This window comes from Canis lupus, chromosome 18 (genome assembly GCF_011100685.1).
Source record: "Canis lupus familiaris isolate Mischka breed German Shepherd chromosome 18, alternate assembly UU_Cfam_GSD_1.0, whole genome shotgun sequence".
NCBI classification, from domain to species: Eukaryota; Metazoa; Chordata; class Mammalia; order Carnivora; family Canidae; genus Canis; species Canis lupus.
This window is the reverse complement of record NC_049239.1, coordinates 33,260,692-33,286,681: the sequence shown is the minus strand read 5'-3', so window position 1 is coordinate 33,286,681 and position 25,990 is coordinate 33,260,692. Positions and strand designations below refer to the sequence as shown.

Sequence of the window (25,990 nt, the reverse complement as noted above, 5' to 3'; positions counted from 1 at the left end):
TCACAACCTCTTTCCACGGTTGCTCTTTATTTGTAAGACTAGATTACAAGGGAAGTGAAGAGGAACGCCTGGGAGGCTCGGTGGCTGAGCGTCTGCCTTTGGCTCAGGGTGTGATGCTGGGGTCCTGGGATCCAGTCCCCCATCGGGATCCCTGCAGGGAACCTGCTTCTCCCTCTGCCTGTGTCTCTGCCTCTCTGTGTGTGTCTAGCATGAATAAATAAAAAAATATTCCCCTTCTTTAAAAAACAAAACAAAAAACAAGGGAAGCAAAGAAGAGTGTTAGGGAAGAAGCTCTTGGAGTGCCTCCTGGTTTTCTCCCTTCCTCAGCTTTACTGTCACCTCTCAGGCTCCCTAGGACTTGTTTCAGGGAGTCCCAGCCAAGAAAAGCACCCACGGGCAGGAGGGAAGTTGGAGAAACAATAGCAGAGATGGGGTTTATTGACGTAAACTTTCCAGCGCCTCGTCTCACTTTCCAGAGACACCATCATTTTCCCATCTTAGCTGTCATTCTTTTAAATGATTCTAACACATACTCGGTTTCTCTACCCACTCCTTCCCACTCTTAGTTGATTCTTTTTTTTCCTTTCCCTTCCTCTTTGTGGTAAAGAAACAATGGACAGACATAGCTATTCCATGGTCTTCGAAGTCCCAGTTGGCAGGTGCCTGTCTTGAGGCCTCCCATTCTCCCTTTCTCTTGAATTCACTAAAGACTTGACTCTTTGCTTGGCTACTTGAGAGGGACAGTCATTCAAGTAACCCACCACCTGAAAGCAAAAGGCAGTGTTTATGCAGCTGGTGCCCACCTGTTTCAGGATGGGGTTCCCTCTGAGTCAGCTTGGGGAACTCAGCACACAGCAATAAGAACTGGGAAGTTTGAAATCCCTGGAGAGTTTGAAAGACAAAACCTTCCCCCCTTACCTTCAACCAGGGTCCTAGAACACAAAAGTGAGTAACATTCACTCTCTGTTTCTCGTAACTGGTAAGAAAGCAACGGTTTTTGCTGTGTCCAAACTCCACCTGCAAACACTTATGGAAGTCTATGGAAGGGTGCCTTCGCCGGCCCTTCTCCCCATAGCGCTCTGGATTTCAGGGGACTCCTCATCAGAACCCACAGAGACAAGAATCAAAAACCATGTTTTTGTGCTAAACAAAAATTTGCTAAAGACATTGATAGTAGTAGGTACCTTTCGGACTCCAAAGAGCTACCTCATAGCTTATGCATCCAAGATTTTCATTCACTCATTGTATTCATTAAGTGTCTTGTTTTGAATGACTACCCAGGTTTGGGGCTGTGTGCCTCGGAAAGAATGGAAAAAAAAAGGCAGATGAGTCTTACAGTAAAAGTGATGGGAGAGGCAAAGAAATAAACAAATGCATCCAAATTATTACACACTTTATTAAGTGTTATGAGATATCTGTGGGCTCCCAGCCCAGAGGGCGAGGTTTGATGAACTACGGGCTAAACATAGAAATAAAAGCGAGTCACATGTTTTAATGACTTGCTTTTACATGTAACTTAGGAAATATTCTTTGGAGAGTCACAGCTGGATTTTAAAATGGAATTGTTTGCCTCTGAATTACAACATCAGCATTATCCATGATCTCATGAATGCAGACCATGTCTCCTAAAATGCCTTTCAAATGTTGTGGTTTCGCCTCAGTGAGGGAAGTAAATTGAAGAAATGGCCCAATTGCCCCAACGACAGACTCTACTGGTCTTCTACCCAGCAGCTGTTCTATACTCACCCACCCCCTTTTCCATGACGCCATGTAATGTCTGGGGAGGTCTTTGTGACATTGTCCTTGAAAGAATGGTCTCAAACTCACTCTTGGAGCCTTGTTTGGGGGTAAAAAAAGTGGATAATGTCATCTCCTTAAGAGAGATGATGTTTTAAAGGTCCAAAGAAAGCAATGTAGGTTGACACTTTCTCTTCTTATATTGCTTTCCTGGACTTAGAGAATGAGATCTATACCAAAGCCCTTTGCTTGCCCTTATTTTAGCTCTCTGTCTTAGTCCTAGGGAAAGCTCTATATGTGACCCAGCTTGACACAATCTCATCAGCACAGGACTTGCTGACCTGCTCCGGCTCTTTCCCTTTCTTCTGTATCACCACTGACAAACGTGGACTCATATGAGGGGGGCTTCCCCTAACAACTCACAGCAAGCTGAGCATAAGAGGGATGCCACAGTGACTGGATTGTGTTTGTAAGGTTAGTTCCTGAACTGGTTTTCAGTCTTTCCTTGTTCACTGCTATACTGATGGTGTCCTTACCATCTTTGCTGCCTAGTCATCCCATCCTGGGAAAACTCCTATCAACTAATTTGGTCCTCAACACACCAGCTCTGCATCTCAGACTTGGACTAACATTCTCTCTTGTGAGCTAGTTTGATGGTCTTTTGCACTGAGCTACTGAGCATCCTTTGTTAGGGAGAAGCTATTCTTCTCTTCTCTTCTTCTTTCGAGGAGAGGAGAGGAGAGGCGAGGAGCGGACGACGGAGGGAGAGGAGACGAGAGCAAGATAAAGACGAAGGAAGAGAAGCCCCCCGAAAAAAAGCAAAAAAAGTCAAAAAAACCCTCCCCTCCTCTTCTCAGCCTTTTTCGGCCTTTCCTCTTTCTTTCTATCTTGTCTGCGAGAAGAGGATATATCTTCTCTCTCAATTCTCTCTCTTCTCTCCCTCCTCTCCTCTCCTCTCCTCTCCTCTCCTCCCCACTTACCCCTCCCCTCCTCTCCTCTCCTCTCCTCTTCTCTCTCCTCCCTTCTGCTCCCCTCCTCTTCTCCTCTCCTCTTTCTTCTCTCTCTCTCTCTTTCTCCCTCTCTCCCTCCCTGCTAAGTCACAGGGTCTAGTCTACATCCAGCCACAAGAGTGGGAGTGAGAAAAATTACACAATTCAAATTTGGATCTACCCAACTCTAAAATTTAACTGGTACATAATCCTAGTGGTGAAAACTAGGTAGAAATAGTTAAAACATATTTGGGCTGATAAGCTCTGTGGTTGAGAGAAATGAGGAAAGAAACAACTGACATTGTAAGTAACATAGCAGCCAGTGGTCAGTCTACCTAGAAAGGCCAGTGAAGATGGTTCTTCACTATAGAGTAACTTGTCTTGAAACAATATCTTCATATTTCCTGATCAACTATAATCACATCTAGAACCTGCTGCTGAATTCACTACTTCTGGGGATGAGCCCATGTCTGAACAACAGCTGTCATATAGAGAATCTTTGGGGGGAGTGATTATGCAGCTATGTTGCCTACTAGAATACACTATCATCAAAGGCACTTTTTTTCTGAACACAGGCATGTGACACTTTAAGAAAACCCAATGTGAAGGGTTTAGTAAACTGGAAAGTGACTATCTGCTTTCAAACAAGAATACCATGTAATTCTTTTAAACCTAGGACAAAAATATTACCTGCTGGAACACATTATTTTTCATACACAAAATTTGAGAATAACTCCAAAATAAACAAACAAAACCAAATGAGTGACTCCATTGATGGGAAGGTGGAGTAGATATATTTTTCCCTAGAGGAACAATTGAAAAATACAACAAAAACCCCTGGACAATATATACAAAATAAATGTAAGATTCTAAGATGGGAGGGAAAAAGGCAGATTATATAGGAACATTAGGACCCATGGAACAAAATATTGGTGAGCTTTCATCTCATATATTTCAGAGTTGGAGCTGAAAACCTGGCAACCTGGAAATGCCAACAGACACAGACAAAAAAAGCCACAACAAAAGTCTACTCCCTCTGGCCAAAGTTGTAGGAAATGAGTAGCCTAGCAAGATAGAGAGCTTTTGGATAATAACTGCTCTCCTCTAAGCAAACACCATATAAAAACTATGACCCCACTCCCACTCATACCGGCAAAGTTCTAGTGGAAAGCTTAGACTTACTCTCACCAGGCTGTAACAAGGCCACCTAACACTACACCCCTACCTCCCCAAATCCCTCTCAGAGCAGTGTTAGAAAAAGCTAAGTAGGGATCCCTGGGTGGCGCAGCGGTTTGGCGCCTGCCTTTGGCCCAGGGCGCGATCCTGGAGACCCAGGATTGAATCCCACGTCGGGCTCCCTGCATGGAGCCTGCTTCTCCCTCTGCCTGTGTCTCTGCCCGTCTCTCTCTCTCTCTCTCTCTCTCTGTGACTATCATAAATAAATAAAAATTTAAAAAAATTAAAAAAAAAGAAAGAAAAAGCTAAGTAGGGAACCAAACTTTCATCCTGCCATGTAGTAATTAGAACTCTGTTACAGTATCATTGGAGACCAGTGGGAAGCTTGACCTTGCCTCTCCACTCAGCAATAATGAGGTGCCACCCCTGGTCCCCCAAGCAGGAGTGGTGTTAGATGAAGCCTAGTGCAGAATCAGTACTTCCACTGTGGCAGTGTGGGACCACTCCTCCTGTGGTATCAGTGGAAGCTCCATGGGAAACAGTAATGAGACACTCCTACTCCTCCTAACCAGGGAGATATTAGGGGAACCCTAGTAGGGAGTTGGAACACCCACCTTTAGCCAATAATAATGAGGAGCCCCCCTTGGGTATCAATAGAGGTCAAGTGGGAAACATGGCAGTAAGGAGGCAGTGGCCCTATCCTCTTCTACTGTCAGGAAGATGTTGCAGAAGCCAGCCAAAACAGAAGGCTTTAATAATATCCAGAGTTTTAAAATATTCAAATGTCCAGGTTTCAATACAAATCACGTGTCATACCAGGAGCCAGGAAATTCTCAAACTGAATGGAAAAAGAAAATCAATAAATATTGTCACCCAAATGACAAAAATGTAAGAATGATCTGACAAACATTGTATGGCAGTCCTCATAAAAATGCTTCAAGGAGCAGTTAGGAACATTTTTTTAAACAAATGAGAATATGGAATGTCTCAGCAAAGTAACAAAGTCTCAGCAAATAAATACAAAATTTAAAGAATTAAGTGGAAATTTTAAAACAAAAATATGATAATTGCAATGAAAACTCAGTGAATGGGCTTGACAGAAGAATGGGAAGGACAAAAGAATCAGTGAACTGGAGGGTGAAACAATAGAAATTACCCAGTTGTATCCTGGGAAACACAAGACCAAAAATGAACAGAGCCTCAGGGCCAGTGAGACTGTAATAAAATAAAATAAAATTTAATTTAATTTAATTTAATTTAATTTAATTTAATTTAATTTAAAAAATAAAATAAATAAAATAAATAAAATAAATATTTAACATCCATATCATCAAAGTCCCAGAAGAAAAGAAAGAAGGCAGGCCCAAAAGAAAAGAAAAGAAAAGAAAAGAGAAGAAAAGAAAAGAAAAAAAAAGTACTAGAGTCTGGAAACTTCTCAAATTTGGCAAAAGATACAAATCCACAGATTCAAGAAGCCAAAAAACCTCCCAAGCAAGATAACCCAAATAAATCCACACTAAGATACACCATAGTCAAACTTCCAAAAACTAAAGACAAAGAATCTTGTAAGCGGTGAGAGAGAAGCCGTGCCTTCCCTATAAGGGGAAAACAATTCAAATGACAGTGGGTTTCTCATCAGAAACCATGGAGGATAAAATGAAGTAACACATTTTTCAAGTGCTGGAAGAAAAGAATTAACAACATAAAATCTTATTATATTCAGCAAAGATATACTTCAATAACAAAGAGGAAACCAAGACATTCTCAAAGGAAAACAAGAGAATTTGTCACCAGCCTTACCCTGAAAGAAGGGCTAAAGGAATTTTTGTAAACAGATAAGAGATTTTTCATTTTAGCCATCCTAAGATGTGTGTAGTGGTATTTCAATACAATTTAATTTGCGCTTCCCTAATGACTAATACTATTGAGAACTTTTTCATGTGCTTACTTGGCATCTGATACTTGATGTGGTAAATTATCTATTCAAATATTTTGCCCATTTTTTTAAAAAATTGGCCTCTTTTGGGGGGTCTTTTTCATAGTAAGTTTGAGGATTCTTTATATAGTTTGGATCCAAATCATATCAAAATATGTAATTTATAAACATTTTCTCCCAGTCTATACTTTGAATTTTCATCCTCTGAATGAGGCCTTTTAAGAGGTTATTTTGTTTGATTTTAGTGCTTCCTAGACACTCAAAAACAGTGTGTATTCTGCTATTGTAGTGTGCTCTATAAACAGCAATCAGATCCTATTGGTTGATAGTGCTGTTGAATCCTACATCTTTGCCAATTTTATGTCTAGTATTCTATCAATTGTTGAGAAAGGGATGTTGAAGTATCCCAGAATAACTGGATTTATGTGTCCTTTCAATTTTGCTTCGCATATTTTGCTGCTCTCTTGTTTGATGGGTACACATTTAGGATTGCTATGTTTTCTTAGTAGATCGACCCTTTTATCATTATAATGTCTTTCTCTGGCTCCGTTAATTTTCTTTGCTCTGAAGTCTACTTTATTTCATATTAATATAGTCACTTTTTCATTTGATTACTGTTTTCATGGTATATCTTTTTATCCTTTTGTTTTCAACTTGCCTACATCATTATGTTTGAAGTGAGTCTTTTATAGTCTCCATATAGTTGGGTCATATTTTTAAATCCACTTTGCCAATTTCTGTCTTTTAGTTGGTTTATGTAGACCATTAGATTTAATATAGTTACTGATATCTCAGGGCATTAAGTCTGCTGTTTTGTATCTTGCCTGTTCCTTTACTCTGTTTTTCATGTCTCTATTTTTGCTTTCTTGCCTTTCTGTGGGTTACTTGAATATTATTTTAGAATTCCATTCCTATTTACCTGCAGTCTTTTTTAGTGTATTTCTTTGTATAGTAGTATTTTTATTGGTTACTCTGGGTATTACATTATATACACATAGCTTATCACAGTCTATTGACATCAACATTTACTAGTTTGAGTAAAGTATAGCCACTTAACCACTCTATTTCTCTTTACGATTTTCCTTACATAATTGTCTTAAATATTTCCTCTACATATATGTGTATTTATTTAATTTTCAAAGATTTTATTTATTTGAGAGAGAGAGAAAGAGAGAGAGAGAAAGATATCCATATCCTAGTCCACTAAAATCAAACAAAATAACCCCTTGAAAGGCCTCATTCAGAGGATGAAAATTCAAAGTATAGACTGGAAGAAAATGTTTGTAAATTACATATTTTGATATGATTTGGATCCAAACTATATAAAGAATTCTCAAACTTACTATAAAAAGACCCCCCCAAAAGAGGCCAATTTTTTAAAAAATGGGCAAAATATTTGAACAGATAATTTATCACATCAAATATCAGATGCCAAGTAAGCACATGAAAAAGTTCTCAATCGTATTAGTCATTAGGGAAGTGCAAATTAAATTGTATTGAAATACCACTACACACATCTTAGAGTGGCTAAAATGAAAAACGTCTGGTCATACCAAGTGTTGGTGAGGATATAGAAAAACTAAAACTCCTACAGGGGACTGGTGGGAATTTAAGCACTTTGAATCAACACTTAGTATAAACATTTTGAGGAAACGGCTCAACTGTTTGTTAAAAAGTTAAATACACGCCTAACCTGTGATCCAGCTGTTCTATTCCTGGGTATTTGCCCAAGGTAAATGAAAGCATATAACCATATCAAGTTACATTTTTAATAACCCCGAAGTGGAAACAATTCAAATGTCCATGGACAGGTGTATGAGTAAACAGTTATCAAATGATTACACAGCAATAAAAAGGAGTGAATTATTGAAGCATATTTCAAATGGATTGATATCAAAATAATTGCTGACCCAAAGCAGCAGCCAGTGTCAATCAATCAGCATTATTGACAAGGTTTGTGCAGAGGTTTTTCAAAGTTGCTGTCCTTTTCTTATTTAAACCTTATTTTTAACATTCATTCGTCAGATCCCAAAGTCCTACCCTTGTGAATAGGTGGATTTATTCATGCATGTATTGAGTTGCTTGTGAAATCTACCTCGCATTTTCACACCATAATAAGGTCTTCCCAAGGTCATATTATTACTTCTTTTTTTTTTAAGATTTTATTTATTTATTCATGAGAGACACACAGAGAGTGAGATGCAGAGACATAGGCAGAAGGAGAAGAAGACTTCCTGCAGGGAGCCTGACGTGGGCCTGGATTCCTGAAGGACTTGAGCCAAAGGCAGACACTCAACCCCTGAGCCACCCAGCCTCCCCATATTACTTCTAATAGCAACATCAATATGATTTATAATGTTGATTTTTCTTAATGTAAAGCCCTACATGTGTATCCTTGAAGCTGTGCACTGGCTGCTTTTACTTGGTTCTGCCAGGGATTTTTAATTACCTAAGAGAGAAAGGTTTTCTCTAAATCCATAGCTATTAGAAGACAAACCTAACTCTTGTTGGTAGTTTCGTTGATTTATTATGCACCAGTGCTAGAAAGATGAAGATTCCTTGGGTCAAAGAGCAAAAAAGAAACAGAACCAGTTCAAAGCACAGACAACTAAGTCATAAACTAAGATAGTGTCAATGGAAAGAAAGAGGGTGGATCCTGGTTGTAGTGTAGAAATAAAAGCAGAAGTTGACTCACTTGAGTGTGCTCATCTCTAGACATGCTGGGACCTCAGAGATTGGTGGAAGAAAAGAAAAGAAAGCTGGAAACTGCCAGGCCCAAGACCAGGGCACCAAGATTATAAAATAGGACTGCCCCCTAATTGGAGCAGCTGCCAACATAACATCAAGTAAAAAGATGTGACTTGCACAAGCTCCTAGGCCAACATCTATATCTAAGTGGAAACTTTTGGGCAAAAAGACAAGATTTTCTAGATATGTGGTCTGTGGGCCAAATCTGGCTCATTATCTGTTTTTGTAAATAAAGTTTTATTGGAACACATATTGTCTGCTCATGCTATGGTGCCAGAATTGACAGAGACTGTAGAGTTTGCAGAGCCCCAAATTGTTCTGTCTGACCCTTTAACAGAAATCGTTTGGCTACCCCTGTGCTCCAGGATGATGAGGGTTAGAGTTGGAGTTGGGGCCCCAGTTGACATGCTTGGTTTGAAGACCCACCCTAGGCATGCGCTAAGGGAAGGGTCAGATGGCAAAGTATAGATTAGATGTCAAAACCATAACTGAATGCTCTAGAGTTCAGTATCTCACGTAGAGGCAGAAACAAACGCAAAATCTGAATCCTATTGATAGGACCAACATGGTGGGAATTGAGAGGCTCAGTAGAATTGTGGGACTCAAGCCTACCTTAGTTAGGGAAGAGACCAAGTCTAGGACACTGAGTCCAATTTCAGTGACCTACTGGCTGGTTTGAACCAATGGTCAGTTTCAAGTGTTTAGTGCTCCACAGAGCTGGAAGGCAGAGGCTGCCCGAGAAAGAAGGAACTATCAAGTCCAAATAATTTGGATCTTTCTTCTAGAAAGTAGGAGTATGGTGCTATCTTCTGTTTCCTCTTCAGTATGGTAGCTTGTCACCCTCATCAACTCAAGGCAATGAGACTGAAATGTCTCCTGGGGGGACGCCTGGGTGGCTCAGTGGTTGAGTGCCTGAGTTGGCCTGGGGCATGATCCTGGGGTCCCAGGATTGAGTCCCATACCGGGTTCCCTGCATGGAGCCTGCTTCTCCCTCTGCCTGTGTCTCTGCCTCTCTCTCAGTGTCTCTCATGAATAAATAGATAAGATCTTAAAAAAAAAAGAAATGTCTCCTGGGTAGGCTTGCCAGATTTAGCAAATAAAAATGCAGGACACTGAGTTTGAATTCTAGATAAACGATGAAAAAAAATCTTAACATAAGTATGTCTGAAATATTGCATCAGACATATTTATAATGAAAAATTTTTTTGGAATTCAGATTTAACTGGAATCCTGTGGGGTTTTTTTTTTTCCTGATAACATCATTCCTAAGAAACTGGCCACCAATTTGTGATAAACCATAACAAAACTAAACAATATTTTGACTTCTGAAGCAACAAGAAATTTCTAGTCCTTTGGTTTCTCTTCTAGTCTCTTATTGCTTCTCCCTCCAACCATACAGACTTCTTTCTCACCTCTTTCCGGTTCCTCTCTGCTACTTCCTTTCCAAGGGTTGTCTGGGAGAGAGGACCAACTGCATCTCTCAACACTTCCAAGAATTATAATGTGACTTCAGTTGCCATTGAATGAATTAGAAAAGGGCTGAAAACTGAGAAAGAAGAAGTCAAGCTTCTTACCGTGACTCACAGGAAGGAAACCTGGTGAACAGACAGTTGGATGATAGGCTTCTGACTCACAGAAAGTTTCTTTGCTAAAGATTTGTAAGCATCCATCACCGTTAGTTTGCTATTGAGAAACCACTAAAGTTTCCCCGGCAGTACAGAGAATGCTATCTTGGTTTAAAAAAAAAAAAAAAAAAAAAAAAAAAAAAAAACAGGGAGGGGATTTAGATTAACTGCTGGGCACCTGGTGGTTCCAAACATTGAATTAAAATGGGCATTTGGGGAATTTGTCTTTATCTCTAAGTCTCAGGTGAAAAGCCAAAGGTTCTATGAGGGCCATCACGCCAGCGTTGTGTTTTGTGCAGATGCTCTTAGCAGAGGTTCAAGGAGAAGCCAAATCTGTGTGACTTGCTCTATGCTGTGGTCAGTGGATGAACCTCACCTGCAGTGAAGAGGATGTGGGCTAAGATTATGCTCAGTGATGACTTTAAGAGCTTGGGTAATGTGGAGGATGTAGAAAATATTAAGCTGATGTGATTTTAGTGTTCACCGCATTGATCATATCTCTAGGAACCTTTCCACCCTGGTGACAGTGCTGGAGGCCACTTGGGTCTCCCTTCAGGAAGGAATTTGCCGGTCAGCTGTAAGGTGTGGAGTTAAAAGATATTAGCATCTTAGAATCTGCTTCACCTTTTGAGGTGGGGCAGTGGTCTTTTTGGGGCAGCCCCCAGCCAATGGTTGAGCGGGTGCCAGGCCTGGCCGTTTCTTTCCAACATGGCCTTCCTCTGATGAGTGGTCTGTGTTCTGGAATTCCCCATTAGGTTGGCCAAAACTTAGAGTGGTCAGAGGCTCTCCCTGTGCAATCTTGTTTTCTCCATCTTTTCTCTTCAGAAGGGTCACTACCCAATAAACCTCTTACATTCTTAATTCTGCCCCAGTGTCTTCTTCTCTATGGGTACACTTGACACCACCATCATGGCCCCAAGGAAGTGGGCAGGCAAGGTGTCAATGTAGCAAAGAGGGGAAATATTATGAGGGGAACATTCTTATCAGAAAGGTAAGAAAGGTACTCTTTCCTGCAGAGGAGAGTACAGAAATGAGAAAAGAGGTAGGGGCATGGTAGGACCTTCACATATTAGGATGCCTTGCCTCCTCCTTGGGGCCAAGCCTTGGGGAGGGAAGCAGGGATGCAGTCAGAAAAATATGGGGAGACTAACAATATTGGGGCAAGTGACCTACTTTCCCCTATCTAACCTGGAGTAGGCTGAAAGCACCTAGGAGAAGCCCCACATTTGTCTTGGCAGCATGTCTCCCATGCTTGAGTGGGATAGGGTGGTATTAGCAGAGGAGGGACCTTGGTGGACAGTGAGGTGATATATCTCTGTGGTCCCACATGATCTGCTGAAGGTCAGGGATCACCAGCAATGCAGAGTCCTGAGGTTTGGAAATGGAGGCCAGTGAGATCCCGTGGTTTGATTTCTAGGGGCAGTGGCTGTGTCAAGGTCCTCTGGCTAGAGATGCCATCGCATGCAAATAAACAAACTCGACCAGGGGTGACTGGGGGCAACTGGGGTTACTAGCACAGACTAAACAGACCACCAAGACCAGAGTTCACCGTGCTATTTCCCACACCCACAGCCACATAGCAATGATACCTCCACCAACCAGAGACCCAGGTGCTGTGTCGGTAGAGTACAAGAATCCAGAATATGCTCACTGAGTGTGTAAGTCCAGTCTTTTCCTCCAAATTCTATAGAGTTGGGAAGTAGATTTGATTGCCTATAAAAAAAAACACAAAGAAGCTGCATATTTTTGCATGTCTGATTGCGTGTGAATCAATTGGTGACTGCCTTGCACTTGAATAGAATATTTTATATTTTGAATTTTAGTATTTCACAAAATATTTAATATTTTGAATTTTAGCCCCGGTGACAGAGTTAAGGAGAGGTCAGGCTGAGCGTCCCCTATGTCGTAGCTGAACAGCAACTTCCCGCAGAGAACCTCCGTGGACCGGATAAATTACGGATTCCTGCATGGTGAATGTTTGGCTGCCCTCTGCATCACACTTTCCAAGGGACGGGAGATAAACCACCGGTGAGAGCCAAGATGATTTCAGGTTGTGTGTGAACACCGTCAATTAGCACTGAATCACACCCAAAGTATCTCATTTCCAGTTTCTCAGCCCTTCTGATCACATAGGAGCGAGGTAGGGTGGTGTTCCTGTCTGTGACCTCTTAAGCACTTTCCAGTTCTCCTCCTTGACAAAGGGAGAGCAGACTTCGAACTCAGAGTATCTGCGGCCTTCAGTCCCCAGGCTGTTCTCCGTGAGACAGCCCCTGCGGCCCTTCCACAGAAGTCACCTCGCGCCCCTTCTCTACGTGAGACCCTCCCATATCTCCCCATTTAACTCACCCGGAAAGCGCAAATCCCTTCCCTCCTGGAACTGACTCTTCACACTGCGGCCCCACCCTCTCTCCTCCACACCTCCCCTTCCCTTCTTGCAGCCGCCTCCTGTTGGTCTCGAATATTCTTTCCCGATAACCAGCCCAGCTCACATCTTTATCTGTCAGGACTTCATTCAGCTGCCCCTCTGGCAGCGAGGACCCTCTGCTTATATTATACTAGGATACGTAGCAAAGCTTGCAAATCTCTTCTACTTTCCCTCTGCTTTTTGCGTATGTGTGTGCACAATGTATTTTACTTACTCGGAATTTTTTTTTGTAATTTTGTCATTTTAAAAAATAAATCTGTCATTCTTATTTCCTGCTTCTCTCATTTAAATGTGAGCTCCATGAGGGCAGAGTGCCTGTCTATTTTGTTTACTGCTGGATCCCCGATGCCTAAAACAGGGCCTGGTATATGGCAAATGCTCCTACACTATTTACTAATTGAATGAATGAGGTCTCAGCTTGCTCCTACTTGTTACTATCATGTCTTCCCTCTCTCGATGTCTCATATTGTAATTCTCTTTCTCTTTCCTTTCCTTTCCTGTTGTTTCCTGTTGTAAACAACAACAAAAAACCCTGCAAGATGCTATTATTCTTCCTTTCTCAACTTCATGGAAATTCTGATATATATATATATATATATATTATTATATATTATTATATATAATATAATTTATATATGTATTTACATTATAGATCACATATGTCCTAATAAACCCATCACAAATTGAAAATATCGTTAAGTCTAAAAAGCACGTAACACCCCAACCTACCGAACACCACAGCTTAGCCTAGCCTACCTTAAACGTGTTCAGAACACGTACCTTTGCCTACAGTTGGGCAAAACCGCGTAACACAAAGCCCGTTTTAGAATACAGTGTTGACTGTCATATGTAATTTATAAATACTCTGCTGAAAGTGAGAAGCGGAATGGCCGTTGTAATTTTATCACTGTCATTTTATTATGCAAACTATAATTTCATCGCTGCAATCGTATCATCGCTGACCCTGGTGATCGCGTGGCTGACCGGGCGCTGGGGCTCGCTGCCCTGCCCAGCGTCACCGGAGAGGATCACACTGTGTATCACCAGCCCAGGCAAAGATCAAAATTCAGAATTCCAAGTACGGTTTCTACTGAAAGTGTGTCATTGTCACACCCTCGTGAGGTCAAAAAATCATGAAGTCAAGCCATCGTAAGTCAGGACTGCCTGTCTTATTTCCTTCCAGATGGGAGATTTGGGGTGTAGGGTGTCAGGGGAAGGGAGTGTGGGATGCCCTGGGCCTAGCTGGTCTCCCTTCCCCCCCAGGTCCTGTTCATTTTCCCTCCCTCCTCACCTCCCTGCTCCCTGCCCCCCCCCCCCGTTCTTCCCCTGAAGTGTGTGGTGAGCTCCTGGCCTCAGCAGACTGCACATCTGGATAGGGAGGCCTGGGCCCCAGGCAGGGGGTCCCAGCCTCGCCCCACCACCTGCCTGTGTGACGCAGGGAGCCGGGGCCAGGCTGCTGCCCCTGGGGGCTGTGATGTGCTAGCTGAGTGGTCGTGACCCCAGGCCCCTGGAGCGGGGAGTGGGCACCACGGGGGGCCCCGCAGGCCTGGGCCCACCCAGCCCCTCCCCGCTGGTGACCGGTTTGCACTGTTTCCTCTCGTCACCACAGCATCGAGTCGGGTTGTCAGGGAGCTACAAAGGAACATTCTGGTGAGAAAGAAGCTCTCCAGAGCGTGGGTGGCAGCAGACAGTCAGTCGTCGAGGACAACACCCTGATCTGGGCCCGGCCGCCCCTCCCACACCCCCAAAGGAGCCACACAAGGAGCTGGCCTCCGAGGGGCTCCCTTGGGAATCCCCACCAGTGCTTGCCCACACGGGCACTCCGGCCTCAGGAGCCCCCTGAGGAAGAGGTTCTTGCTGCTGGATTTGTGGGCTTCTCAAAGCCTTGGGCGGCGGGTATTTGTGTTATAAGAAGACACCTGGTTTTCTTCAAGGGTCAGAAGAGATTGGTGGCTGAGCGATTCTGCTGTCCTGGGGGGGCAGGCTGCAGGAGGGCCTTGGTCACCCCGGGAGGTGGAAGGAGAGAGGCCCGGGCCAAGCCCTGGGGCCTGGGCTGCTGCTGTCGGTCGCCCTGCCTTCAGCACGACAAGGTGCAAACTCCAGGAAGGAACGCCACCCCGTCCAGGGGCCAGCCCCCAATAACAGGGTTGGATGGGACAAGGCTTGGGGTGCCCAGCTGGGCCGTAAGACTGCCGCCCGGCGCACCTCCGTCTTTGCAAAGCATGCGTCCTTTCTCCTCATCCTCTCCCCCCATGGTAAGGCCTTTCTTTTCCCTACTTTACAGATGAGAAGACGGACTGGAGCAAAGCAGGCGGCGGGACAGCCTTGCAAGCGTAGGTCTCATGGTCTAGATGTGGGGTGTTTCCCAGTCCCTCCCAGCAGCCGGGTTCCTTAAAAACGAGCTGCCCGAGTCTGAGGCCTGAAACCACGGGGCCTACTGATGTGGCTGCGGACTGCAGCTCTCGGCCGGCTAGAGAAGGGCCAAGGGGAAGAGGAACCCCCTGCCCGGAGGACCTCAGCGTGTCTCAGCCATGCCGAGTATTTACATGTGTTCCCCACACGCTCTCCATGGCAACTGGCCGAGGTGCAAAAATGCTCCGTCGGTATTTGGAAGAGGACGGGAAGAGAGCGCGCCAAGATCCTCTTTCCCCCAGCGAGCAGGGCTATTTCCATCCTCGGGCTTCGTGACTCTCCTCCCAGCAGCCCTTTGGCAGGGAGGCCTCAAGCAGCAGGGAGCCAGTGAGTCAGCCCAACAGGCCTCTGAGCCTTGCAGGCCGAAGGACCTCATCTCCTGCTCCCTCTTCCAGGCAATTATGCTCAGAGTCAGGAAGGGATTTTGTTATTAAGAAGTCTCAGTGGTAAGGAGCTGAGAGGTTGTGGTTTCCAGCTTTTAACCACAACATTTAAGGCGTGTCTCCATTTTTCTTATGGTTTCCAGGGCACATCATTATCTAATTCTCCCTGAAGACCCAACATTGCTTTATGGTGCACGTATATCAGCGCGCCGAGGCTCGGGGCCAGCACCCAATATCTTTCTCAGAACCGCCCCCCTTCCCGCATCGTGCCTTGAGATTGCCCCTTCTGCCCTTTCTAACTCAGACGCTGTGTGGGAATCCGTGGGCAGGCAGGAGGGCCACGTGGCCCTGATGAAAACTGTAATTTAACGGGATATTTGAACTCTCAGCACACCAGTTTGGGACTTAAATGACTTTTGTGGTGTTTGTGAGTGCCTCGTGTGTCCAAAACATCGTTCTATGTGCTTCGGGAGAAACCAGGGTAGGGATGACTCCCAAAGATCCTACAAGCTAGTTTGGCCAAGCTCTTATGTGGCATTGAGCGAAACGGTACGTGCTAAACGTGGGACCGATACATCTAGTAAAGCCCATATGGAAAAGAAAGCCCCGAAGCAAATGTGCCAGGTGGGGCTGGATTCCTGGGCAAGCAACTGGGGCAGTTGTCTGAGACTCATGCTCAAGGGCCCTGGCTTGACTTTAACCCGAGACATTGCTGCGGTCTTGCATTTCTTAATTTTTATCTCTGAATTTGTGTTCATAGGTGAAGTGTGATGGGACAATGGAGCTCAGCTCACTGGTGGTCCAGCAGCCCAACTCCAGCCCCTAGTGACCCAGACCTCGCCTGACTTGCCCTTCCCCACCCCCATTCCATGACTGTGGCCTCTCTCACCCAGGTCGGCTTACCAGGTCTTACCAGTGGGCAGGAGACCCCATTCTCCCTTCTGCTCCCAGTAGGAGACCTAGGGGCAGATGCAGGGAGGGATGACCCCATGGCACCTTGGGGAAGAGTGTGGCAGTGCTGTGGGCTGGCGGTGCCATGGTGTATTCAACCTGGTGGGGTCCTCTCACCTACCCCTGTCTGTGTCCCTGGAGTGTGCTGGAGGTTGAAACCTCCTGGAGGGCACGACGGGTTGGGGTGACAGGCAGTGGGGAGGAGAGATCCTTGACTTCCCTGCTGCATGTCCACGGTGCTCCTGAGCCCTACAATTCTGGAGCCAGACCAGACACACTCCAGCGACTGCCTGTTGCACACAGTCTGAGCAGGTCTTGAATAGCTGTCATAAATAAAGCCCATCCTGACTTCCTGCCAGTTCAATTATAGCAAATTATATTCTGTTCCCCAGAACCCATTTAAACCATAAGAATACCGAAACGGATTGTGAAAGTGAAATGTGAGTCCTATGAGGTCATAAGTGCCTTTAATATATTTGCTATTTGTAATACATTAATATAATCACGAACCTGATCTTACTACACGTATAAAACGAGTTCCACATCCTAAGCTCTTGTTTATTGTGGAAAACCGAGCACAGTGCACAATTTACATCATACGTGTGCCACGTGTGAGATTTTCCTGGGGAGACTGGACTGGCTGAAGCTTTGTTCTCTAAACTTGGGCAGACATTTTAAGTGTTGAAAAGTGGCATTTTGATGATGATTTCTTTCAACTCTCTTCTAGCTTTGGAAAGGAAGAGTTACAAATAACAAGGCACAAGATTGCCCTCAGAGGTATATTTTTAGCAAAATAACACCTTGTAAGTTTTCCTCTTGTGCTCGACAGCTAGGCGGCTGCATAGACGGTCTGTCCAAGCCGACACACGCTCCCTGGGAATCTGCCATGGTCGAGTCCACCCCTAGGCTGTGGGCAACGTGGAGGGTGTAGAGATAAATAAGAGGGCTCCTGCCTCAAAGATAGAAGAATATCAGCCGGGGAGGAGACATAAATTTGTAGCTGCAGAAGGGAGCCGGCCAGGATCTTCTGGGCGCCTGGCAGGCCTCTCCGTGGCTTGCTCCACCCTGAGCACCGTGTTGTCAGCAGAAGGCTGTTGGCTCAGGCTGACTGAGGACAGGGCTTGATCACTCGCAGGCCATTGGGACTTGCTGTCCACAGCCTGACACTTAGAGAACCTTGCTTCCTGTTCTCTCTCCAAAATCGCTATTGCTTTTGGAAAAGCACCATTTCTGGGGTCCACAGGAAGATTATCCTGTGGAAGACCCTGGAAATAATTAGCTATAAGTAACCAATGTTATTTGTTGCTACAAGTGAGGCACCATGCTATAGTCCATGAATACAGTCCTTCCCTTCCAGGTGTCATGGTAAATTAGAGGAGGTGTGCACGTAAGCAAATGGCAAAACAAAATTCGCACTGAAGTTGGGCGCAGGGAGGTGACAGTCAAAAGACTTAACCTTAATTCGCAGCTCTGATTAGCTGACTCAGTGGTTGTAGGTAAACCCCATGACTTCTCTGGGCTTGGGTTTCTTTATTTGTAAATAGGTTTGTGGCTGCGGGGAAAGAGGTTGTCTATTTGGTTTCCAAGTTACCTTTCTGTTTTAAAATTGCCTCTCTCTTTGAACTTTCTAGAAATAATCTGCTCCATAGACAAGATTCTCTTTGACCCATGTGTGGATTTTCTAGGGCTGCCATGGCAAGCGACCACAAACTGAGCACCAAAGCAACAGAAATATGTTGTCTCACAGTTCTAGAGGCCAGAAGTCTGAGATCAAGGTGTTGGCAGGTTGGTTCCTTCTGACGGCTGTGATAACCTGTTCCAGGCCTCTTCTCTTGTTTCTGGTGGTTTGCTGGCCATCTTTGACCTCCCTTGGCTTATACAGCTCTGTCTTCATGTTCAAATGGTTTTCCTGGGTGCCTGTATGTGCAAATTTCTCTTTTTATATGATACTAGTCTAATTGGATTAGGTCATATACTTCAGTATGATCTCATCTTAACTAGTTGTATTTGCAAAAAGCTTATTTTCAAATAAAGTTGCATTCTGAGGGCTAGGACTTCAACCTATAAATTTTTAGGGGATACAATTCAACCCATAACAATAAGCCATTTTACTCATTTCTACCTTAGAATCTTTGGTCCATCCTTATTCAATATGATAAATCTTTATCATTTCAGGTGCCATCTCTGATCAATTGGAGTGATTACCCAGAGTGTTGCAAAGAAAAGGGTGGGGGATTGACATCCAAGATTAATGAGAAAGGTGATTGGAATTGCTTCAGATTTTTTTAAGGGTCAGGATATAAGAAATAGGGGCTTTTCATGTATCTGCTCACTGAAGGAGAAGACTTTAAAATCCTGCTGCTCATTCCTAAAGGAGGGACCTCACCGAAGAGTGAAAAACTTGCAAAAGAACTGCTTTTTTCAGATCTCTCCAGTTGAGATGATTCCCCAAAAGGTAGTTGCCAGTTTGCAACCTTGATGCATGCAATAATCCTTGTAGGGCATTTTAGTCTAGCCCATGAGAATGATCAAATCTGCAGGGATCCCTGGGTGGCCAGCGGTTTGGCGCCTGCCTTTGGCCCAGGGCACGATCCTGGAGACCCGGGATCGAATCCCACATTGGGCTCCCGGTGCATGGAGCCTGCTTCTCCCTCTGCCTATATCTCTGCCTCTCTCTCTCTCTCTCTCTCTCTCTCTCTCTCTCTCTCTCTGTGACTATCATAAATAAATAAAAATTTAAAAAAAAGAAATCTGCAATAGGGCTCAGCTGGTCCAGGATGGGAGTGAAGGGAGTTAAACTTTCAGAAAGGCATAATCATTCTGAGCTTCCTGAATGCTTTCACTATTGAGATTGAGAACTTGCTTTGGCTAAAGAGTGGCCACTGGAACCAGATAGGAAATGAGCTTCTGGAAGCCCCAAAAATGAATCCTCACTCCCACTTTTGACACCTACTACATCCAAATCACCAGATGATGACAGCTGCTGTAGAAATCTAAGCAAGTGGAAGGAAGCCCGGCTTGGTACAAGAGCCAGAGATGGAGAGTGACAAGAAGCTGGTTGTCTGTGTCATTGTGAATATAAAGTAATTTCAGGACACAAAGGGGAAGTGGCTGGGGACCCTCAAACCAGCTTTGATTCTCCAGGGAAGTCCTTCCTTTTTGCTTCATCTTCTGAGGTCCTTGAGGAAAGCCTAGCAGACCAACCAGGGTCAAAGCCTGCTCAACACCAGAGAGCATTTCAGTTGAGGCTTTTGATCCTAAGACATTCATCTGAAGTATGACTATCATTGATTTGAAACCTTTCCCATCATGCGAGGGAGTCAGGATCACATCCAGGCACTGTTTCAAATGTTTCCCACTGGTGAAGACTACATCCTCTAACATGGTGCAGTGGGACTGATTGCATTCATGCCCATTTTCATGCCTCTCCATATCTCCCCTTTACTAGTGTACTCTCACACTGACTCTTTGTTTAGTTATATAATCAACTTTGACCCCAACAGAGGCTTGAAAAGCACGGATTTATTTCTGCTTTCCCTCTTTAACCCTAGCCCTCATCATGAGAACATGCCCAAGCTCATCTGCTGGAAGTAAGTCAGAAACACATGGAAGAGAGCCAAGTCATCCCATCAAGGCCATCCTAGACCAGTTATCCCCCAGTTACCTAACAAACTAACCATAGGCACGTGAGTGAGCCTAGCCAACATCAGCCAAGCCTAATCCAGACCAGTAGAAGCATCCAGCTGACCTGTAGACTTGTGAGAAGCAAGGAATGGTTGTTATTTTAAGCTACTAGATCTGGGAGTGGTTTGTTATGTAGCAGTAACTAACTGCCACGTCTGATCTCTGGGCTAAAGAGGAAGAGGAAGAGATTAGGTATACACTGCGTCCACTGCTGGAATTTAGTCATGACTAGGAAACTCTGAGGAACTGATAGGGCAGGTCTGTTAAAAGGTTATTTGCATGGGGTGCCTCCTAGGAGAGAAGTCATCCCAAGGGAAGAACAAGTCAAGCAGAGAAGCTTGGCCTGGGAACAAAGATTTAGTCATCAGAAGCTGAGAAAATCCACCCTGGTGTCTATTATTCTAATGGGTCTTCTGGCTACAGCTCAATGGACTCTTGTTTGACTTTTATGGTAGAGGGTACAGGAAAGGTACAGGCAAAGGATTATTTCACTAACGGCTCTCTAGGACACTGATGCACAAGCTCCTCAGCTTTGGGCTCCTTGAGGAAAATTGTAGAGCTCAAGTAGCAAGAGAGGATCTATGTGAACAAGGCACAAGTTTGGTATCCAGAAGACCTCCGTCAAAGATCGAGTACCCAGAAGAAGACTAAGTCGCATCTGTCTAAAAACTACCTTAATTCACGATTTCATTCTTTTATGCATTCTACAAGCACTGAGGGCTACTCAGACTTTACCAATCTGAACTGGGTTACACTGAAGGGAGATGAAAACATCCATAAGGTAGGATCTCTCCCTGTAAGGAGCACACAGGCTGGTTTATGTTTAAAACTAGGCCTTATCTCGTGCACTCTGGTTGATTTGTAATGGCTGCTGAGAGCATCTCTTGAGCATTTGAGAGGTCACCTCCTGATTCCGAGGAGTGCTGTGATTGACTAGCAATGTCAGCTCTGGCCACGTATTCGTTATCCTGATGGTTGAGTTTTCTGTCCTGGCTCCATAGCAGCATTTAATTGTAGACCCAAGACCCATGTAGGCCTCCTGCATGTAGTATATGTAAAATCCATCTGCCACAACCTGTTCCTACCTTAGCAGGGAGACAGGGGCTGAACGGACACTGAGGAAGGTGGGTCTGAGTTAGCATTCTTCTTATATGACAAAGGGGCATGATATTTTCTCTCTTACCTATTTCTGCTCCTCCTCTGCAAGTCAGAGATGTAATCCCCAAAATAGGGGTGAGGTGGAGTGGAGTATGGAGTAGAAACCTATGCACAGGGACAAAAATCACTCCATCTCCCTCTGGCAGAGGGATAAAGGGCTTGAGGATGTCTGAGACCATAACCCAGCCTTGAAAATAAGCACTGAAATGTTACCAGCCCATACTCAGCATCATATGGGCTATAAAATAAAGAAAATCCCACCAGTCCAGTTTCTTGTATCTACTCAGTATGAACATGGTTAATCTCTTGACAGCCTTAGCAGGCTGTGGGAACAGGAGAGTGCCAGGTGGAGTTCCCGGTGGGCATCTAAGGAACACCATGGATGAGTCCTCAGGAGCTCAACTGAGGAGCTCAGCCTGGATTTGGACGCACAATCCTTAAACAACTGTAGGGGAGACAAAAATTTTAGAGTCACTACTAAATTCACTGTTCCTAAAGATCTGTTTGTTTTGTGAGCCACCTAGAACTCAAAAGGCTGAGTACTTATTAAGTACGTATGGCTCTCATAGTCTGTAAGACCTGCCTCAAATCTCTGGTATGCCATTCTCTAATGGTGGGACTTCGGGTAAATGCCTTAACCCATTTTTTGTCTGAAAAACAGGGATTACAACAGTACTTATTCTCAGGGTTTTTGTTTAGATAGAATGAGTATGGGAAGTACTCAACAGAATGGCTGTGCTAAGTACTCAACAAATGATAGCCATAATTATTAGCAATTAAGTTCTGGACTCTTTTGGGGTATCTCCTGCAGCCCCACTCACAAGTGGTATTGGGCTCCAGCCCCATGCGGCCAGAAGCTGTGGGCACAGGCACTCAGTGGGCTCGGGTCTCCCCTCTTCTCAGCCTCGCCTCAAGCCGTCCTGCCAACACAGGCCACGGAGCAGTGCACAGGTTTCCAAAAGGAGATGCTGTCTCTCAGCAGCTCAGTTCCCATTTTCAGGGCTCTTCGGGCATGTGTTGTGCCAGACAAAGCCATGTGTGTGTGTGAGGCCCAGGCCCTGTGACACTGCCTAGAGAGAGGGACAGCAGGGGAAGAAGACACAGAGCTCCTGTTCCAGCCAAAGGCAACAGCACCCTGGAAGCCACAGGGCCTCTGGCCAGGGACTGTTTACACTCTCCGAGGACAGTGCCTGCTGCCCAGAGCGGGATTCCAACACTGAAGCCACAGCGCCTGAGCAGAGCCACGCCTGCCAGACTGCCTCCCTGGGCCGCAATGACCTGGTCACCTGGCGTGGAGAGGGTGTTGGGGGACAAGCTTTAGAGAGAAAGACCCTGGGAGAGGGAGGTAGGAAGGAGGCCTTCTGGTTCTTACTCTCTGGGCTGCTGTTTCTTCTACTGTTGGGGAAAACAAGATAAGGAAACAGAGCACCTGACCCAACGTGTGGTAGAGCGGGACTTGACGGGCAAGTCTCTGCTTCAACACTGCCATCCACCTGCATATGCTTGGGCAGGTCCCATAGCCTCCCTGCGTAGCCTCCACTTCCATATCTGCAGGATGGGGACTGCCACAAGGTTGACGGGAGGAACACACGAGATAATTATGTCTCCACCTTTTTAAGGCGGGCAAGTATGTACACAAATATTTCTTCCACTTATTTGTCTTCCTGTGCCTCCTTTTCCCTCTATGTTGCCTCTTTCCCACCTCTCATTTATTTCCTTTTTTCTCCCTCCATCCCCATACTTTACCTTAGGCTAGGGATATTCAAGACATTTCCACCAAAATGTCCCTACCAGCCAAGAAGAATAAAAAGGACTTAGCTTAAAGTGCTCAATACAAGTTGAAATTTCATTGGCATTTGGATGGTGGACATGGCACTTGGCTCCATGATCCATCCACGTGTGGCTGTTCCCATTCTTGGTTGAAAACAGCAGAGCCCGTTTCTGCTAATTCAGACACAATGAGACATCAGGGCAACTGTGGATTTTGAAGGCGAATCAGAAAGTCATGGCCTCCACGCACAGGAAACCTGTCCAAACCACCTGGCAGGGGCTGCCCCAGTGAATCCCCATTGGCATCAGCCTTGAACGCAAACACCGTAGCTCATTCCAGATGGGGCTTCTCTCTCTGATCCCACTGGGGATGACACCAAAGATCCAGAACTACCGCACGTGGAAAAGGATGCCTCTGCCCCCCTTGCTGCCCAAACGTGGATTCCTCAAGGCCCCCTTCCCTGGATGGCTTTCTGCGGAGTCTTGTGTGAGTGCACGGCCTATGACGTGACCAGCAGCCTCACTACAAGGGAAGACGGAAGAGTGAATTCCAGCAGGACTCGCAGTACAGGACATTTTCCCAATAGAGAAACACTGGAAATGGGCATCAATGGGCCTCACTGATACATTATATACCGTAACGTTATTTTTTAGCTACCGGTCTGCAAGTGAAAAGAATGTTCCAGAAACATATGGTCTGTTTTCCTAAACTTCGTGTCCCTGTCATTGTCCACATAGTCCCAGGGAACAGGTTCTCCAGTTTGAGAAGCCAGGCCCTGGGCCCTTCCAGAGGCATTGCCCAGCCTCATTAAGTAAGTATACCTTCGGTTAAAGATGAGTCATCAGCCCCTGAAGGAGGGCCCAGATTCCATCTCCTAAAAATGGAAGCACATTTGAAATGTTTTGAGTAACGCCAGCTATGTAACTGTCCTATTGGGCCCACAGAGCTGACTTCCCTTGCCCGCCCCGGTCCCGCTGTGAAGATCATCTGACGTTCCAGTCGATGTTGGCTTCTGTGGCTCCCTCCCATCCACCCCTTCCCAGGCACCCTCTCGAGTAGAGGCAATTGGGGCCCATGCAGCACATCTTCTGTTCAGTGTTGTTTTCAGGAAAGCATCAAGGGCCTCCTCTGTCATGGTCCGTGATTCCTCCTGGACATGGAACCTACTGGAAGAAAGTCACAACAGGCCTGGCATTCTTCTCGGAGCTCTGACTTTTCCTACGTATGCATTCTACAGTTGCGTCAGCTTCATTAGCAGAAAGCCCCAAGGCCGTAGCTGGATCTCCCCGAGAAGCAAAACACAGATTCCAATTTCCCTGTGGCTGAAGGTAGTAACGTTGGCGCCATGAAGGTTAGCGTCCTCTGTGCAAAACTACGGGCTGACATTCTCCTGGAAGCAGGGGCCTGTTGTTGTTTGGAACTGATTCTCTCTTGCAAACTCTCTCCAGGGAGTGGACTCTGAAACCACTGGCCAGTTTTCAAATATGTACATGCAGAATGAGAGGTATTTTTTCAGTTGGTCACTAGGAATAGAGCCCGGGCAGGAGCCCTAAAATTGGAAAGTACATTTCACTGCAGTTTTCCCCCCTAAAAATAGCAAGTTAGCTTTGCCATGCAAGGGGCGGAACTCGGGGCCCTCGTCTGGGGATAATAGGAAAGCTACCCTGGCTGGCAGGCCGGCGGGTCTTACCCCGGTGGGACCTTGCGGCCCTGTTTGTAGGGGAGCCCCATCTCCTGAGGACTGACTTCAAGACCCCGGGCATGGCCCTCCTGCTGCCCAGCCCTGCCCTATTCCTCACGAAACATAGGACCCTTCTGTCTGTCATAGTCCTGTCCCGCCCAACGGGGTTGCGAGGTTGCCAAAGCTTGCTTCTAGCACAGGTCTGGGGGCTCTAGCACCATGTGTACTAGCTCCCAGAGAAACCAGGGTTTGGGAAGAGGCAATAGATAGATACTTGAGGTGATTCCAGTATATTTGCTGAATGCACAAGGATACGGGTGCAAATATTCTCAGCTGAATTTGCAACGTGACGCATGCTTCCTGAGAGCGCACCGGACAGGGTGGCAACAATGGGATGCACTTGACAGCAATAGATCACGTCCCACTGGTCTCACCTGCTACCACACACGTCAGCCCTTCTCGGAGTGTCACTAAAGTATTTCTGAGCTCTCTCGGGGTTTTATGAAAGGCTCTCATAAACAAGCCCTTGTCACTCCCAGTTGGTGCCTGTTACTGTCCCCTTGTCCACTTCTGGCCTCTTCCACTGGAGTCCCACATCCGTGATTCTTCAGCCCACGGGGGCCAGAAGAACGAGCATGCCCAAGGCCACGTCCGTGCGCTCGAGACCACCACGCGACTCCATGACACCTGGCAACCCTTGCTGCTCGGGTTTTTCTCATAGCTTATCTCTCCCCAGAGATCTTCCATTAGGCCCGTATGGGGTTGGGCTCACTAATATAGCCAAGTGACATCACCATACTGGATCCAGAATCATCCTGCCCTTCCCACAATGAATGCTTTGTTATCGGGCCAAGCTTCTCTGCCGACATTCTCTCTCTTTAGGGTTCCTGGCCTGCTCTGCTGCTGACTTACTGGGTGATCTTGGGCAAAGCACTTAACCTCTCTGGGTTTCAGTTCACTGGTCTCTAAAATACAGGAGAGAAATAATAAAATAAAATAAAATAAAATAAAATAAAATAAAATAAAATAAAATAAAATAAAATAAAATAAAATAAAATAAAATACAGGAGAGGTGCTCGCTGGCTTCGATGCTCCCCCATCCATTCCTGAACTTTTTTTTTTTTCCCATTGGAGTTCAATTTTCCAACATACAGCATAACACCCAGTGCTCATCCCACCAAGTGCCCCCCTCAGTGCCCGTCACCCAGTCACCCCAACCCCACATGCACCTCCCTTCTCACTACCTGTTGTTCGTTTCCCAGAGTCAGGTGTCTCTCATGTTTTGTCACCCTCACTGATATTTTCACTCATTTT

General features: G+C 45.4%; 1 protein-coding gene across 4 annotated transcripts; it reads left to right on the top strand.

Moving 5' to 3' along the window:
- Positions 1 to 13,217: 13,217 nt before the first annotated feature.
- LOC111090942 lies at positions 13,218 to 25,648 on the top strand. Of its 4 annotated transcripts, none has more exons than XR_005373363.1 (7): positions 13,218 to 13,785; positions 14,246 to 14,969; positions 16,192 to 16,324; positions 17,110 to 17,159; positions 18,014 to 18,167; positions 18,558 to 18,642; positions 19,934 to 25,648. XR_005373363.1 is itself a non-coding variant. In XM_038563036.1 (2 exons), the coding sequence occupies exons 1-2, from the start codon at positions 13,523 to 13,525 to the stop codon at positions 14,922 to 14,924; spliced, it is 942 nt and encodes a 313-aa protein (XP_038418964.1). In that variant the 5' UTR covers positions 13,218 to 13,522; the 3' UTR covers positions 14,925 to 15,273. The 4 variants fall into 4 exon arrangements, 1 of the variants encoding a protein (XP_038418964.1); XR_005373364.1 differs by lacking the exon at positions 19,934 to 25,648 and having other exon boundaries at positions 14,246 to 14,486; positions 14,921 to 14,969; positions 18,558 to 19,007; XR_005373362.1 differs by lacking the exon at positions 19,934 to 25,648 and having other exon boundaries at positions 18,558 to 19,007.
- The last annotated feature ends 342 nt before the right edge of the window (positions 25,649 to 25,990 follow it).

What these genes read in the sequence shown, in the direction of transcription:
- LOC111090942 (XM_038563036.1), top strand. Translation starts at nt 13,523, where the DNA reads ATGGCCGTTGTAATTTTATCACTGTCATTTTATTATGCAAACTATAAT. An exon ending in AATCATGAAGTCAAGCCATC is followed by an intron (nt 13,786 to 14,245) that starts GTAAGTCAGGAC and finishes TCGTCACCACAG; the next exon opens with CATCGAGTCGGGTTGTCAGG.